The sequence below is a fragment of the Coregonus clupeaformis genome, unplaced genomic scaffold (genome assembly GCF_020615455.1).
Source record: "Coregonus clupeaformis isolate EN_2021a unplaced genomic scaffold, ASM2061545v1 scaf0037, whole genome shotgun sequence".
NCBI classification, from domain to species: domain Eukaryota; kingdom Metazoa; phylum Chordata; class Actinopteri; order Salmoniformes; family Salmonidae; genus Coregonus; species Coregonus clupeaformis.
In genome coordinates this window covers 511,422-530,040 of record NW_025533492.1, presented here as the reverse complement: position 1 = coordinate 530,040, position 18,619 = coordinate 511,422, and the positions used below count along the sequence as shown (strand labels likewise).

The window sequence follows — 18,619 nt, the reverse complement described above, 5'->3', positions numbered from 1 at the left end:
TGGAAGATCGCTCCACTGTGAGGACCGGTCTCTACACCTGTCCTGTCCTTCCACTAAGAGGACCAGAGTCAAATCAAATTCAATTTTATTTGTCACATGTAAACAACAGGTGTAGACTAACAGTGAAATGCCAACAATGCAGAGAGAGAAAAAAAAATGTATCGCAGAAAAAATAAGACGAGGAATAACTCCACAATGAGTAACGATAACTTGGCTATATACATGGGGTACCAGTACTGAGTCCATGTACAGGGGTACCAGGTCATTGAGGTAGTTATGTACATATAGGTAGGGATAAAGTTACTAGGCAACAGGATCGATAATAAACAGTAACAGCAGCGTATGTGATGAGTCAAAAGAGATTAGTGCAAAAAGGGTCAATGCAGATATTCCGGGTAGCTATTGGTTAACTATTTAACTAAATATTCTAGCTTGAGGGTAGAAGCTCTTCAGGGTCTTGTTGGTTCCAGACTTGGTGCATCGGTACCGCTTGCCATGCGGTAGCAGAGAGAACAGTATATGACTTGGGTGGCTGGAGTCTTTCACCGCCTGGTATAGAGGTCCTGGATGGCAGGGAGCTCGGTCCCAGTGATGTACTGGGCCGTACGCACTACCCTCTGTAGTGCCTTGTGGTCGGATGCCAAACGGTTGCCATACCAGGCGGTGATGCAACCAATCAGGATGCTCTCGATGGTGCAGCTGTTGGACTTTTTGAGGATCTGAGGGCCCATGCTGAATCTTTTTCAGCCTCCTGAGGGGAAAGAGGCGTTGTTGTGCCTTCTTCACAACGTGTTGTGTGTGGACCATGATAGATCCTTAGTGATGTGGACACCGAGGAACTTAAAGCTCTTGACCTGCTCCACAACAGCCCCGTCGATGTGGATGGGGGCATACTCGGCCCTCCATTTCCTGTAGTCCTCGATCAGCTCCTTTGTCTTGTTGAGGGAGAGGTTGTTATCCTGGCACCACACCTCCTCCCTGTAGGCTGTCTTATCATCGTCGGTGATCAGGCCTTCCACCGTCATGTCTGCAAACTTAATGATGGTGTTGGAGTCGTTCTTGGCCACGCAGTCGTGGGTGAACCGGGAGTACAGGAGGGGACTAAGCACGCACCCCTGAGGGGCCCCGTGTTGAAAATCAGCGTGGCAGATGTGTTGTTACCTACCCTTACCACCTGGGGGGGGCGGCCCGTCAGGAAGTCCAGGATCCAGTTGCACAGGGAGGTATTTAACCCATCAGAGTCTAAGCCCTGTCTAAACCGGGGGGGGGGGGGGTTCTACTAAGCTATATGGAATTGTTTTAAGAAGGTCATAACAAGGATCATTTAGCTATTTGATGTTGAATTTTAAGACCCCTTGAAGTATCAAATATATAAAAAAATTATTTGATAAATAAATTCATTGAATAACAGATTCACTACATGGAACAACAAATAGTACCAAAAATATATCAAAAGGAAGTTTGTTCGGATGTCTGTCCTACTGTATATCTGAGAGATCTAAGAAAAATAAGGAAACATATATTCTTTTTTGACATGTATTTAACCCCATATTTTTGGCATTAAACTGTCTCCATATACACTTCAATAAAAAAAATTGAACTGACCTTCAGATGAGTCTTGTGAGGCCTGTGGTCGTCCTAAAGCATATTAGTGTGTAGCCCCAAACTGTTCAGATGCTACAGACAGAAGTTGGCAGATGGGCTGTACCAACTTCAGACGAGACTCTCACGATTTTGTGAGAAGACTGATTTTTGGGATGTCTCATGGTCTGACAGACACCGCTGTAGCTCGGTCACCTTCCACTGCAGATGCGGAAGTGTTACATAGGCAGATGCGGTGGATTGAAACGCATCCAATGCAAAAAATACAACAACATATCTCTAGTTTAAACTGACGGATTTAGATGGGGATTGTTTTATTATTCTAATTAGATTTTGGCGGGGGCGCGGACACGGACACTAGGGGGTTAAATAACCATCACATTGCTGTTAAATTGGGAACATCCTGCTTTCTGCTATTCCCAGATATGAAAGCAACCAGGGAAACCTACAAGATCAGAACATTATTAACACCATTATCTCTGTGTGTGCGACTGTGTGTGTGTCGCTCCTAACTCGTTCCCAGAGAGGCGGAGACAATAGTGTTACTGAAATGAACAGACAAATACAGGCAGCCTGCAGCACATCATTAATGATGATGAGGAATAAATACAGGCAGCCTGCAGCACATCATTAATGATGATGAGGAATAAATACAGGCAGCCTGCAGCAGATCATTAATGATGAGGAATAAATACAGGCAGCCTGCAGCACATCATTAATGATGATGAGGAATAAATACAGGCAGCCTGCAGCAGATCATTAATGATGAGGAATAAATACAGGCAGCCTGCAGCAGATCATTAATGATGATGAGGAATAAATACAGGCAGCCTGCAGCAGATCATTAATGATGAGGAATAAATACAGGCAGCCTGCAGCAGATCATTAATGATGATGAGGAATAAATACAGGCAGCCTGCAGCAGATCATTAATGATGAGGAATAAATACAGGCAGCCTGCAGAAGATCATTAATGATGATGAGGAATAAATACAGGCAGCCTGCAGCAGATCATTAATGATGATGAGGAATAAATACAGGCAGCCTACAGCAGATCATTAATGATGATGAGGAATAAATACAGGCAGCCTGCAGCAGATCATTAATGATGAGGAATAAATACAGGCCGCCTGCAGCAGATCATTAATGATGATGAGGAATAAATACAGGCAGCCTGCAGCAGATCATTAATGATGATGAGGAATAAATACAGGCAGCCTGCAGCAGATCATTAATGATGAGGAATAAATACAGGCAGCCTGCAGCAGATCATTAATGATGATGAGGAATAAATACAGGCAGCCTGCAGCAGATCATTAATGATGATGAGGAATAAATACAGGCAGCCTGCAGCAGATCATTAATGATGATGAGGAATAAATACAGGCAGCCTGCAGCAGATCATTAATGATGATGAGGAATAAATACAGGCAGCCTGCAGCAGATCATTAATGATGAGGAATAAATACAGGCAGCCTGCAGAAGATCATTAATGATGATGAGGAGTAAATACAGGCAGCCTGCAGCAGATCATTAATGATGATGAGGAATAAATACAGGCAGCCTACAGCAGATCATTAATGATGATGAGGAATAAATACAGGCAGCCTGCAGCAGATCATTAATGATGAGGAATAAATACAGGCCGCCTGCAGCAGATCATTAATGATGATGAGGAATAAATACAGGCAGCCTGCAGCAGATCATTAATGATGATGAGGAATAAATACAGGCAGCCTGCAGCAGATCATTAATGATGAGGAATAAATACAGGCAGCCTGCAGCAGATCATTAATGATGATGAGGAATAAATACAGGCAGCCTGCAGCAGATCATTAATGATGATGAGGAATAAATACAGGCAGCCTGCAGCAGATCATTAATGATGATGAGGAATAAATACAGGCAGCCTGCAGCAGATCATTAATGATGAGGAATAAATACAGGCAGCCTGCAGCAGATCATTAATGATGATGAGGAATAAATACAGGCAGCCTGCAGCAGATCATTAATGATGATGAGGAATAAATACAGGCAGCCTACAGAAGATCATTAATGATGATGAGGAATAAATACAGGCAGCCTGCAGCAGATCATTAATGATGATGAGGAATAAATACAGGCAGCCTGCAGCAGGTCATTAATGATGATGAGGAATAAATACAGGCAGCCTGCAGCAGGTCATTAATGATGATGAGGAATAAATACAGGCAGCCTGCAGCAGATCATTAATGATGATGAGGAATAAATACAGGCAGCCTGCAGCAGATCATTAATGATGAGGAATAAATACAGGCAGCCTACAGAAGATCATTAATGATGATGAGGAATAAATACAGGCAGCCTGCAGCAGATCATTAATGATGATGAGGAATAAATACAGGCAGCCTGAAGCAGATCATTAATGATGAGGAATAAATACAGGCAGCCTACAGAAGATCATTAATGATGATGATAAATAAATACAGGCAGCCTGCAGCAGATCATTAATGATGATGAGGAATAAATACAGGCAGCATGCAGCAGATCATTAATGATAAGGAATAAATACAGGCAGCCTGCAGAAGATCATTAATGATGATGAGGAATAAATACAGGCAGCCTGCAGCAGATCATTAATGATGATGAGGAATAAATACAGGCAGCCTACAGAAGATCATTAATGATGATGAGGAATAAATACAGGCAGCCTGCAGCAGATCATTAATGATGAGGAATAAATACAGGCAGCCTGCAGCAGATCATTAATGATAAGGAATAAATACAGGCAGCCTGCAGCAGATCATTAATGGTGAGGAATAAATAAAGGCAGCCTGCAGCAGATCATTCATGATGAGGAATAAATACAGGCAGCCTGCAGCAGATCATTAATGATAAGGAATAAATACAGGCAGCCTGCAGCAGGTCATTAATGATGATGAGGAATAAATACAGGCAGCCTGCAGCAGATCATTAATGATGATGAGGAATAAATACAGGCAGCCTGCAGCAGATCATTAATGATGATGAGGAATAAATACAGGCAGCCCGCAGCAGATCATTAATGATGAGGAATAAATACAGGCAGCCTGCAGCAGATCATTAATGATGATGAGGAATAAATACAGGCAGCCTGCAGCAGATCATTAATGATGAGGAATAAATACAGGCAGCCTGCAGCAGATCATTCATGATGAGGAATAAATACAGGCAGCCTGCAGCAGATCATTAATGATGATGAGGAATAAATACAGGCAGCATGCAGCAGATCATTAATGATAAGGAATAAATACAGGCAGCATGCAGCAGATCATTAATGATGATGTGGAATAAATACAGGCAGCCTGCAGCAGATCATTATTTATGAGGAATAAATACAGGCAGCCTGCAGCAGATCATTAATGATGATGAGGAATAAATACAGGCAGCCTGCAGCAGATCATTAATGATGATGAGGAATAAATACAGGCAGCCTGCAGCAGATCATTAATGATGATGAGGAATAAATACAGGCAGCCTGCAGCAGATCATTATTTGATAATGAGGAATAAATACAGGCAGCCTGCAGCAGATCATTAATGATAAGGAATAAATACAGGCAGCCTGCAGCAGATCATTATTGATGATGAGGAATAAATACAGGCAGCCTGCAGTAGATCATTAATGATGATGAGGAATAAATACAGGCAGCCTGCAGCAGATCATTAATGATGAGGAATAAATACAGGCAGCCTGCATCAGATCATTAATGATGATGAGGAATAAATACAGGCAGCCTGCAGCAGATCATTAATGATGATGAGGAATAAATACAGGCAGCCTGCAGCAGATCATTAATGATGATGAGGAATAAATACAGGCAGCCTGCAGCAGATCATTAATGATGATGAGGAATAAATACAGGCAGCCTGAAGCAGATCATTAATGATGAGGAATAAATACAGGCAGCCTACAGAAGATCATTAATGATGATGAGGAATAAATACAGGCAGCCTGCAGCAGATCATTAATGATAAGGAATAAATACAGGCAGCCTGCAGAAGATCATTAATGATGATGAGGAATAAATACAGGCAGCCTGCAGCAGATCATTAATGATGATGAGGAATAAATACAGGCAGCCTACAGAAGATCATTAATGATGATGAGGAATAAATACAGGCAGCCTGCAGCAGATCATTAATGATGAGGAATAAATACAGGCAGCCTGCAGCAGATCATTAATGATAAGGAATAAATACAGGCAGCCTGCAGCAGATCATTAATGGTGAGGAATAAATAAAGGCAGCCTGCAGCAGATCATTCATGATGAGGAATAAATACAGGCAGCCTGCAGCAGATCATTAATGATAAGGAATAAATACAGGCAGCCTGCAGCAGGTCATTAATGATGATGAGGAATAAATACAGGCAGCCTGCAGCAGATCATTAATGATGATGAGGAATAAATACAGGCAGCCTGCAGCAGATCATTCATGATGAGGAATAAATACAGGCAGCCTGCAGCAGATCATTCATGATGAGGAATAAATACAGGCAGCCTGCAGCAGATCATTCATGATGATGAGGAATAAATACAGGCAGCATGCAGCAGATCATTAATGATAAGGAATAAATACAGGCAGCATGCAGCAGATCATTAATGATGATGTGGAATAAATACAGGCAGCCTGCAGCAGATCATTATTTATGAGGAATAAATACAGGCAGCCTGCAGCAGATCATTAATGATGATGAGGAATAAATACAGGCAGCCTGCAGCAGATCATTAATGATGATGAGGAATAAATACAGGCAGCCTGCAGCAGATCATTAATGATGATGAGGAATAAATACAGGCAGCCTGCAGCAGATCATTAATGATAATGAGGAATAAATACAGGCAGCCTGCAGCAGATCATTAATGATAAGGAATAAATACAGGCAGCCTGCAGCAGATCATTATTGATGATGAGGAATAAATACAGGCAGCCTGCAGTAGATCATTAATGATGATGAGGAATAAATACAGGCAGCCTGCAGCAGATCATTAATGATGAGGAATAAATACAGGCAGCCTGCAGCAGATCATTAATGATGATGAGGAATAAATACAGGCAGCCTGCAGCAGATCATTAATGATGATGAGGAATAAATACAGGCAGCCTGCAGCAGATCAATAATGATGATGAGGAATAAATACAGGCAGCCTGCAGCAGATCAATAATGATGATGAGGAATAAATACAGGCAGCCTGCAGCAGATCATTATTTATGAGGAATAAATACAGGCAGCCTGCAGCAGATCATTATTTATGAGGAATAAATACAGGCAGCCTGCAGAACACCCCCTTACCCCAGCTTAGACAGGGGCTTAGACTATTATAGGTTAACAGGAATGTGATGGTTAGTTAACAGGAATGTGATGGTTAGTTGACAGGAATGTGATGGTTATCTAGAGTGCTTCTGAAAGACCATGGGAGGAGTGCCAGGGAACAAGATGACCTTTAGGGTTCTACACACACTGTGTTCCCAAGTTATGTCCCTGATTGAAGTGTGGATAATGTTTCAGCATCTTTTAACAGTTTCTGCTTTCTCTCTCTCTCTCTCTCTCTCTCCTGTCTCTCTCTCTCTCTCTCTCTCTCTCTCTCTCTCTTTCTTCCAGGGCCAAGTACCACAAGTTAAGATATGGAACAGAGTTGAACCAAGGAGACATGAAACCTCCCAGCTATGACTCTGGTAGGACTAACGCAGACCCCTCTTTACCTATGGGAGTACTAGATCATAGTGATTGCAGCATTCACATACCTGAATCCTGTCTTGTGTGTAGGCTTTTACACATGTTGAGTGTTTTATCCAATAGTTTCATGATGTCTTTTCCTGAGAACTCTAATGTAATAACAACGCTCTGTATTCACATTTCCTCTGTTCCGTTTGTGTACCTGTTAAATCCAGTATAATTGGCCTCCATGTTAGATTTCCCTCCTGTCTTTAGGGATGTGTCCTCCTCATTATTCCTCATCTTTATTCATAAGATACAGCCTGCTCTGTTGATTGAAGGCACCAGCTCTCTGGAAGTGTTGATGAACCGGAGAGGTGTTGGGTTGCGTGTTGCATCCAGTGCCACACCTGCCCGCTGTTCATATGCCTAAATTAGACATCTCTCTCTCCTCTCCTTTCTCTCCTTAATTACCCAGTTTAAAGACTCTCTTCTCCTCCTCTCCTCTGTCAAATTACTCAGTTTAAAGACTCCTCCTCCTCCTCTCCTCTGTCAAATTACCCAGTTTAAAGACTCTCCTCCTCCTCTCCTCTGTCAAATTACCCAGTTTAAAGACTCTTCTCCTCCTCTCCTCTGTCAAATTACCCAGTTTAAAGACTCTTCTCCTCCTCTCCTCTGTCAAATTACCCAGTTTAAAGACTCTTCTCCTCCTCCTCTCCTCTGTCAAATTACCCAGTTTAAAGACTCTTCTCCTCCTCCTCTCCTCTGTCAAATTACCCAGTTTAAAATACAGTCTCTCTCTTCTCCTCTCCCCTGCCTCTCCTTCAGCTCATTCTCATAACCCAGCCCCCTCATAGACTTCTCATCTGTATGCTAGTATTAAAACGTTTATTACGGTGACCGCGGTAATTTGACTGGCCAATTAGCATAATCCAAAATGACATGACCATCACAGCCCTACTTACTGCTGCTAACACCTTGGTTCTGCTGCTGCTAACACCTTGGTTCTGCTGCTGCTGCTAACACCTTGGTTCTGCTGCTAACACCTTGGTTCTGCTGCTAACACCTTGGTTCTGCTGCTGCTAACACCTTGGTTCTGCTGCTGCTGCTAACACCTTGGTTCTGCTGCTGCTGCTAACACCTTGGTTCTGCTGCTGCTAACACCTTGGTTCTGCTGCTGCTAACACCTTGGTTCTGCTGCTGCTAACACCTTGGTTCTGCTGCTGCTAACACCTTGGTTCTGCTGCTGCTGCTAACACCTTGGTTCTGCTGCTGCTAACACCTTGGTTCTGCTGCTGCTAACACCTTGGTTCTGCTGCTGCTAACACCTTGGTTCTGCTGCTGCTGCTAACACCTTGGTTCTGCTGCTGCTGCTAACACCTTGGTTCTGCTAACACCTTGGTTCTGCTGCTGCTAACACCTTGGTTCTGCTGCTGCTAACACCTTGGTTCTGCTGCTGCTAACACCTTGGTTCTGCTGCTGCTAACACCTTGGTTCTGCTAACACCTTGGTTCTGCTAACACCTTGCTGCTGCTAACACCTTGCTGCTGCTAACACCTTGGTTCTGCTGCTAACACCTTGGTTCTGCTGCTAACACCTTGGTTCTGCTGCTAACACCTTGGTTCTGCTGCTAACACCTTGGTTCTGCTGCTAACACTTGGTTCTGCTGCTAACACTTGGTTCTGCTGCTAACACCTTGGTTCTGCTGCTAACACCTTGGTTCTGCTGCTAACACCTTAGTTCTGCTGCTAACACCTTAGTTCTGCTGCTAACACCTTGGTTCTGCTGCTTCTTCTACTGATGGGTCTTAATGGAGGTACTCCTACATGGAGAAGTCTCTCTGGATTCTACTGATGGGTCTTAATGAGGGTACTCCTACATGGAGAAGTCTCTCTGGATTCTACTGATGGGTCTTAATGAGGGTACTCCTACATGGAGAAGTCTCTCTGGATTCTACTGATGGGTCTTAATGAGGGTACTCCTACATGGAGAAGTCTCTCTGGATTCTACTTGATTGTCAATAAACCATGACACAGCTGTAACGACCCACGATAAGGAGCCATAGAGGAAACACATCTCTAAGTAGAATAAGACCATGTTGTAGAGTGGTGCTGTGGTTGTGTCTCACTCACTGTGTGTTGTAGAGTGGTGCTGTGGTTGTGTCTCACTCACTGTGTGTTGTAGAGTGGTGCTGTGGTTAATGTGGTTATTGTGGTTAATGTGGTTATTGTGGTTAATGTGGTTTGGTTATTGTGGTTAATGTGGTTTGGTTATTGTGGTTAATGTGCTTCATGATTCTGTGGTTGTTGCTCAGCAAGTTTCTCTGTATCTCTGTCCCCAGATGAGGTGATTGAGAATGAGACTCCTGGGTCCTTGAACAACCAGCTGTCCTGGAAACAAGGCCGTCAGCTCCTCAGACAGTGAGTTACTATACCATACCCCTAACCCTAACCCTGGAAACAAGGCAGTCAGCTCCCCAGACAGTGAGTTACTATACCATACCCCTAACCCTAACCCTGGAAACAAGGCAGTCAGCTCCCCAGACAGTGAGTTACTATACCATACCCCTAACCCTAACCCTAACCCTGGAAACAAGGCAGTCAGCTCCCCAGACAGTGAGTTACTATACCATACCCCTAACCCTAACCCTGGAAACAAGGCAGTCAGCTCCCCAGACAGTGAGTTACTATACCATACCCCTAACCCTAACCCTGGAAACAAGGCAGTCAGCTCCCCAGACAGTGAGTTACTATACCATACCCCTAACCCTAACCCTGGAAACAAGGCAGTCAGCTCCCCAGACAGTGAGTTACTATACCATACCCCTAACCCTAACCCTGGAAACAAGGCAGTCAGCTCCCCAGACAGTGAGTTACTATACCATACCCCTAACCCTAACCCTAACCCTGGAAACAAGGCAGTCAGCTCCCCAGACAGTGAGTTACTATACCATACCCCTAACCCTAACCCTCTGGAAACAAGGCAGTCAGCTCCCCAGACAGTGAGTTACTATACCATACCCCTAACCCCTAACCCTGGAAACAAGGCAGTCAGCTCCCCAGACAGTGAGTTACTATACCATACCCCTAACCCTAACCCTGGAAACAAGGCAGTCAGCTCCCCAGACAGTGAGTTACTATACCATACCCCTAACCCTAACCCTGGAAACAAGGCAGTCAGCTCCCCAGACAGTGAGTTACTATACCATACCCCCTAACCCTAACCCTGGAAACAAGGCAGTCAGCTCCCCAGACAGTGAGTTACTATACCATACCCCTAACCCTAACCCTGGAAACAAGGCAGTCAGCTCCCCAGACAGTGAGTTACTATACCATACCCCTAACCCTAACCCTGGAAACAAGGCAGTCAGCTCCCCAGACAGTGAGTTACTATACCATACCCCTAACCCTAACCCCTGGAAACAAGGCAGTCAGCTCCCCAGACAGTGAGTTACTATACCATACCCCCTAACCCTAACCCTGGAAACAAGGCAGTCAGCTCCCCAGACAGTGAGTTACTATACCATACCCCTAACCCTAACCCTGGAAACAAGGCAGTCAGCTCCCCCAGACAGTGAGTTACTATACCATACCCCCTAACCCTAACCCTGGAAACAAGGCAGTCAGCTCCCCAGACAGTGAGTTACTATACCATACCCCTAACCCTAACCCTGGAAACAAGGCAGTCAGCTCCCCAGACAGTGAGTTACTATACCATACCCCTAACCCTAACCCTGGAAACAAGGCAGTCAGCTCCCCAGACAGTGAGTTACTATACCATAACCCTAACCCTGGAAACAAGGCAGTCAGCTCCCCAGACAGTGAGTTACTATACCATACCCCTAACCCTAACCCTGGAAACAAGGCAGTCAGCTCCCCAGACAGTGAGTTACTATACCATACCCCTAACCCTAACCCTGGAAACAAGGCAGTCAGCTCCCCAGACAGTGAGTTACTATACCATACCCCTAACCCTAACCCTGGAAACAAGGCAGTCAGCTCCCCAGACAGTGAGTTACTATACCATACCCCTAACCCTAACCCTGGAAACAAGGCAGTCAGCTCCCCAGACAGTGAGTTACTATACCATACCCCCTAACCCTAACCCTGGAAACAAGGCAGTCAGCTCCCCAGACAGTGAGTTACTATACCATACCCCTAACCCTAACCCTGGAAACAAGGCAGTCAGCTCCCCCAGACAGTGAGTTACTATACCATACCCCTAACCCCTAACCCTGGAAACAAGGCAGTCAGCTCCCCAGACAGTGAGTTACTATACCATACCCCTAACCCTAACCCTGGAAACAAGGCAGTCAGCTCCCCAGACAGTGAGTTACTATACCATACCCCCTAACCCTAACCCTGGAAACAAGGCAGTCAGCTCCCCAGACAGTGAGTTACTATACCATACCCCTAACCCTAACCCTGGAAACAAGGCAGTCAGCTCCCCAGACAGTGAGTTACTATACCATACCCCTAACCCTAACCCTGGAAACAAGGCAGTCAGCTCCCCAGACAGTGAGTTACTATACCATACCCCTAACCCTAACCCTGGAAACAAGGCAGTCAGCTCCCCAGACAGTGAGTTACTATACCATACCCCTAACCCTAACCCTGGAAACAAGGCAGTCAGCTCCCCAGACAGTGAGTTACTATACCATACCCCTAACCCTAACCCTGGAAACAAGGCAGTCAGCTCCCCAGACAGTGAGTTACTATACCATACCCCTAACCTAACCCTAACCCTGGAAACAAGGCAGTCAGCTCCCCAGACAGTGAGTTACTATACCATACCCCTAACCCTAACCCTGGAAACAAGGCAGTCAGCTCCCCAGACAGTGAGTTACTATACCATACCCCTAACCCTAACCCTAACCCTGAAACAAGGCAGTCAGCTCCCCAGACAGTGAGTTACTATACCATACCCCCTAACCCTAACCCTGGAAACAAGGCAGTCAGCTCCCCAGACAGTGAGTTACTATACCATACCCCTAACCCTAACCCTAACCCTGGAAACAAGGCAGTCAGCTCCCCAGACAGTGAGTTACTATACCATACCCCTAACCCTAACCCTGGAAACAAGGCAGTCAGCTCCCCAGACAGTGAGTTACTATACCATACCCCTAACCCTAACCCTGGAAACAAGGCAGTCAGCTCCCCAGACAGTGAGTTACTATACCATACCCCTAACCCTAACCCTGGAAACAAGGCAGTCAGCTCCCCAGACAGTGAGTTACTATACCATACCCCTAACCCTAACCCTGGAAACAAGGCAGTCAGCTCCCCAGACAGTGAGTTACTATACCATACCCCTAACCCTAACCCTGGAAACAAGGCAGTCAGCTCCCCAGACAGTGAGTTACTATACCATACCCCTAACCCTAACCCTGGAAACAAGGCAGTCAGCTCCCCAGACAGTGAGTTACTATACCATACCCCTAACCCTAACCCTGGAAACAAGGCAGTCAGCTCCCCAGACAGTGAGTTACTATACCATACCCCTAACCCTAACCCTGGAAACAAGGCAGTCAGCTCCCCAGACAGTGAGTTACTATACCATACCCCTAACCCTAACCCTGGAAACAAGGCAGTCAGCTCCCCAGACAGTGAGTTACTATACCATACCCCTAACCCTAACCCTGGAAACAAGGCAGTCAGCTCCCCAGACAGTGAGTTACTATACCATACCCCCTAACCCTAACCCTGGAAACAAGGCAGTCAGCTCCCCAGACAGTGAGTTACTATACCATACCCCTAACCCTAACCTACCCTGGAAACAAGGCAGTCAGCTCCCCAGACAGTGAGTTACTATACCATACCCCTAACCCTAACCCCCTGGAAACAAGGCAGTCAGCTCCCCAGACAGTGAGTTACTATACCATACCCCTAACCCTAACCCTGAAACAAGGCAGTCAGCTCCCCAGACAGTGAGTTACTATACCATACCCCTAACCCTAACCCTAACCCTGGAAACAAGGCAGTCAGCTCCCCAGACAGTGAGTTACTATACCATACCCCCTAACCCTAACCCTGGAAACAAGGCAGTCAGCTCCCCAGACAGTGAGTTACTATACCATACCCCTAACCCTAACCCTACCCTGAAACAAGGCAGTCAGCTCCCCAGACAGTGAGTTACTATACCATACCCCTAACCCTAACCCTGGAAACAAGGCAGTCAGCTCCCCAGACAGTGAGTTACTATACCATACCCCTAACCCTAACCCTGGAAACAAGGCAGTCAGCTCCCCAGACAGTGAGTTACTATACCATACCCCTAACCCTAACCCTGGAAACAAGGCAGTCAGCTCCCCAGACAGTGAGTTACTATACCATACCCCTAACCCTAACCCTGGAAACAAGGCAGTCAGCTCCCCAGACAGTGAGTTACTATACCATACCCTAACCCTAACCCTGGAAACAAGGCAGTCAGCTCCCCAGACAGTGAGTTACTATACCATACCCCTAACCCTAACCCTGGAAACAAGGCAGTCAGCTCCCCAGACAGTGAGTTACTATACCATACCCCTAACCCTAACCCTGGAAACAAGGCAGTCAGCTCCCCAGACAGTGAGTTACTATACCATACCCCTAACCCTAACCCTGAACAAGGCGTGCTCCCACGTGAGCATACTCTAACCCTAACCCTGGAAACAAGGCAGTCAGCTCCCCAGACAGTGAGTTACTATACCATACCCCTAACCCTAACCCTAACCCTGGAAACAAGGCAGTCAGCTCCCCAGACAGTGAGTTACTATACCATACCCCTAACCCTAACCCTGGAAACAAGGCAGTCAGCTCCCCAGACAGTGAGTTACTATACCATACCCCTAACCCTAACCCTGGAAACAAGGCAGTCAGCTCCCCAGACAGTGAGTTACTATACCATACCCCTAACCCTAACCCTGGAAACAAGGCAGTCAGCTCCCCAGACAGTGAGTTACTATACCATACCCTTAACCTAACCCTAACCCTGGAAACAAGGCAGTCAGCTCCCCAGACAGTGAGTTACTATACCATACCCCTAACCCTAACCCTAACCCTGGAAACAAGGCAGTCAGCTCCCCAGACAGTGAGTTACTATACCATACCCCTAACCCTAACCCTGGAAACAAGGCAGTCAGCTCCCCAGACAGTGAGTTACTATACCATACCCCTAACCCTAACCCCTGGAAACAAGGCAGTCAGCTCCCCAGACAGTGAGTTACTATACCATACCCCTAACCCTAACCCTGGAAACAAGGCAGTCAGCTCCCCAGACAGTGAGTTACTATACCATACCCCTAACCCTAACCCTGGAAACAAGGCAGTCAGCTCCCCAGACAGTGAGTTACTATACCATACCCCTAACCCTAACCCTAACCCTGGAAACAAGGCAGTCAGCTCCCCAGACAGTGAGTTACTATACCATACCCCAACCCTAACCCTAACCCTGGAAACAAGGCAGTCAGCTCCCCAGACAGTGAGTTACTATACCATACCCCTAACCCTAACCCTAACTGAAACAAGGCAGTCAGCTCCCCAGACAGTGAGTTACTATACCATACCCCTAACCCTAACCCTGGAAACAAGGCAGTCAGCTCCCCAGACAGTGAGTTACTATACCATACCCCTAACCCTAACCCTAACCCTGGAAACAAGGCAGTCAGCTCCCCAGACAGTGAGTTACTATACCATACCCCTAACCCTAACCCACCCTGGAAACAAGGCAGTCAGCTCCCCAGACAGTGAGTTACTATACCATACCCCTAACCCTAACCCTGGAAACAAGGCAGTCAGCTCCCCAGACAGTGAGTTACTATACCATACCCCTAACCCTAACCCTAACCTGGAAACAAGGCAGTCAGCTCCCCAGACAGTGAGTTACTATACCATACCCCTAACCCTAACCCTGGAAACAAGGCAGTCAGCTCCCCAGACAGTGAGTTACTATACCATACCCCTAACCCTAACCCTGGAAACAAGGCAGTCAGCTCCCCAGACAGTGAGTTACTATACCATACCCCTAACCCTAACCCTAACCCTGGAAACAAGGCAGTCAGCTCCCCAGACAGTGAGTTACTATACCATACCCCTAACCCTAACCCTGGAAACAAGGCAGTCAGCTCCCCAGACAGTGAGTTACTATACCATACCCCCTAACCCTAACCCTAACCCTGGAAACAAGGCAGTCAGCTCCCCAGACAGTGAGTTACTATACCATACCCCTAACCCTAACCCTGAAACAAGGCAGTCAGCTCCCCAGACAGTGAGTTACTATACCATACCCCTAACCCTAACCAACCCTGAAACAAGGCAGTCAGCTCCCCAGACAGTGAGTTACTATACCATACCCCTAACCCTAACCCTGGAAACAAGGCAGTCAGCTCCCCAGACAGTGAGTTACTATACCATACCCCTAACCCTAACCCTAACCCTGGAAACAAGGCAGTCAGCTCCCCAGACAGTGAGTTACTATACCATACCCCTAACCTCTAACCCTGGAAACAAGGCAGTCAGCTCCCCAGACAGTGAGTTACTATACCATACCCCTAACCCTAACCCTGGAAACAAGGCAGTCAGCTCCCCAGACAGTGAGTTACTATACCATACCCCCTAACCCTAACCCTGGAAACAAGGCAGTCAGCTCCCCAGACAGTGAGTTACTATACCATACCCCTAACCCTAACCCTAACCCTGGAAACAAGGCAGTCAGCTCCCCAGACAGTGAGTTACTATACCATACCCCTAACCCTAACCCTGGAAACAAGGCAGTCAGCTCCCCAGACAGTGAGTTACTATACCATACCCCTAACCCTAACCCTGGAAACAAGGCAGTCAGCTCCCCAGACAGTGAGTTACTATACCATACCCCTAACCCTAACCCTGGAAACAAGGCAGTCAGCTCCCCAGACAGTGAGTTACTATACCATACCCCTAACCCTAACCCTGGAAACAAGGCAGTCAGCTCCCCAGACAGTGAGTTACTATACCATACCCCTAACCCTAACCCTGGAAACAAGGCAGTCAGCTCCCCAGACAGTGAGTTACTATACCATACCCCTAACCCTAACCCTGGAAACAAGGCAGTCAGCTCCCCAGACAGTGAGTTACTATACCATACCCCTAACCCTAACCCTAACCCTGGAAACAAGGCAGTCAGCTCCCCAGACAGTGAGTTACTATACCATACCCCTAACCCTAACCCTGGAAACAAGGCAGTCAGCTCCCCAGACAGTGAGTTACTATACCATACCCCTAACCCTAACCCTGGAAACAAGGCAGTCAGCTCCCCAGACAGTGAGTTACTATACCATACCCCCTAACCCTAACCCTGGAAACAAGGCAGTCAGCTCCCCAGACAGTGAGTTACTATACCATACCCCCTAACCCTAACCCTGGAAACAAGGCAGTCAGCTCCCCAGACAGTGAGTTACTATACCATACCCCTAACCTACCCTAACCCTGGAAACAAGGCAGTCAGCTCCCCAGACAGTGAGTTACTATACCATACCCCCTAACCCTAACCCTGGAAACAAGGCAGTCAGCTCCCCAGACAGTGAGTTACTATACCATACCCCTAACCCTAACCCTGGAAACAAGGCAGTCAGCTCCCCAGACAGTGAGTTACTATACCATACCCCTAACCCTAACCCTGGAAACAAGGCAGTCAGCTCCCCAGACAGTGAGTTACTATACCATACCCTAACCCTAACCCTAACCCTGGAAACAAGGCAGTCAGCTCCCCAGACAGTGAGTTACTATACCATACCCCTAACCCTAACCCTGGAAACAAGGCAGTCAGCTCCCCAGACAGTGAGTTACTATACCATACCCCTAACCCTAACCCTGGAAACAAGGCAGTCAGCTCCCCAGACAGTGAGTTACTATACCATACCCCTAACCCTAACCCTAACCCTGGAAACAAGGCAGTCAGCTCCCCAGACAGTGAGTTACTATACCATACCCCTAACCCTAACCCTACCTGGAAACAAGGCAGTCAGCTCCCCAGACAGTGAGTTACTATACCATACCCCTAACCTAACCCTAACCCTGGAAACAAGGCAGTCAGCTCCCCAGACAGTGAGTTACTATACCATACCCTAACCTAACCCTAACCCTGGAAACAAGGCAGTCAGCTCCCCAGACAGTGAGTTACTATACCATACCCCTAACCCTAACCCTAACCCTGGAAACAAGGCAGTCAGCTCCCCAGACAGTGAGTTACTATACCATACCCCTAACCCTAACCCTAACCCTGGAAACAAGGCAGTCAGCTCCCCAGACAGTGAGTTACTATACCATACCCCTAACCCTAACCCTGGAAACAAGGCAGTCAGCTCCCCAGACAGTGAGTTACTATACCATACCCCTAACCCTAACCCTAACCCTGGAAACAAGGCAGTCAGCTCCCCAGACAGTGAGTTACTATACCATACCCTAACCCTAACCCCTGGAAACAAGGCAGTCAGCTCCCCAGACAGTGAGTTACTATACCATACCCCTAACCCTAACCCTAACCCTGGAAACAAGGCAGTCAGCTCCCCAGACAGTGAGTTACTATACCATACCCCTAACCCTAACCCTAACCCTGGAAACAAGGCAGTCAGCTCCCCAGACAGTGAGTTACTATACCATACCCCTAACCCTAACCCTGAAAACAAGGCAGTCAGCTCCCCAGACAGTGAGTTACTATACCATACCCCTAACCCTAACCCTGGAAACAAGGCAGTCAGCTCCCCAGACAGTGAGTTACTATACCATACCCCCTAACCCTAACCCTGAAACAAGGCAGTCAGCTCCCCAGACAGTGAGTTACTATACCATACCCCTAACCCTAACCCTGGAAACAAGGCAGTCAGCTCCCCAGACAGTGAGTTACTATACCATACCCCCTAACCCTAACCCTGGAAACAAGGCAGTCAGCTCCCCAGACAGTGAGTTACTATACCATACCCTAACCCTAACCCTAACCCTGAAACAAGGCAGTCAGCTCCCCAGACAGTGAGTTACTATACCATACCCCTAACCCTAACCCTGGAAACAAGGCAGTCAGCTCCCCAGACAGTGAGTTACTATACCATACCCCTAACCCTAACCCTGGAAACAAGGCAGTCAGCTCCCCAGACAGTGAGTTACTATACCATACCCCTAACCCTAACCCTGGAAACAAGGCAGTCAGCTCCCCAGACAGTGAGTTACTATACCATACCCCTAACCCTAACCCTGGAAACAAGGCAGTCAGCTCCCCAGACAGTGAGTTACTATACCATACCCCTAACCCTAACCCTGGAAACAAGGCAGTCAGCTCCCCAGACAGTGAGTTACTATACCATACCCCTAACCCTAACCCTGGAAACAAGGCA

At 46.8% G+C, this 18,619-nt stretch overlaps 1 protein-coding gene across 2 annotated transcripts in view; it reads left to right on the top strand.

The window, feature by feature from the left end:
- The window catches only part of LOC121555770 (striatin), a 91,678-nt gene that overhangs the window by 38,850 nt on the left and 34,209 nt on the right, over positions 1-18,619 (top strand). For both annotated transcript variants that reach the window (XM_041869604.2, XM_041869602.2), the window contains exons 3-4: positions 7,225-7,298; positions 9,620-9,698. In XM_041869604.2, coding sequence (XP_041725538.2) covers positions 7,225-7,298; positions 9,620-9,698 — 153 coding nt within the window. The remainder of the gene's footprint in view (positions 1-7,224; positions 7,299-9,619; positions 9,699-18,619) is intronic.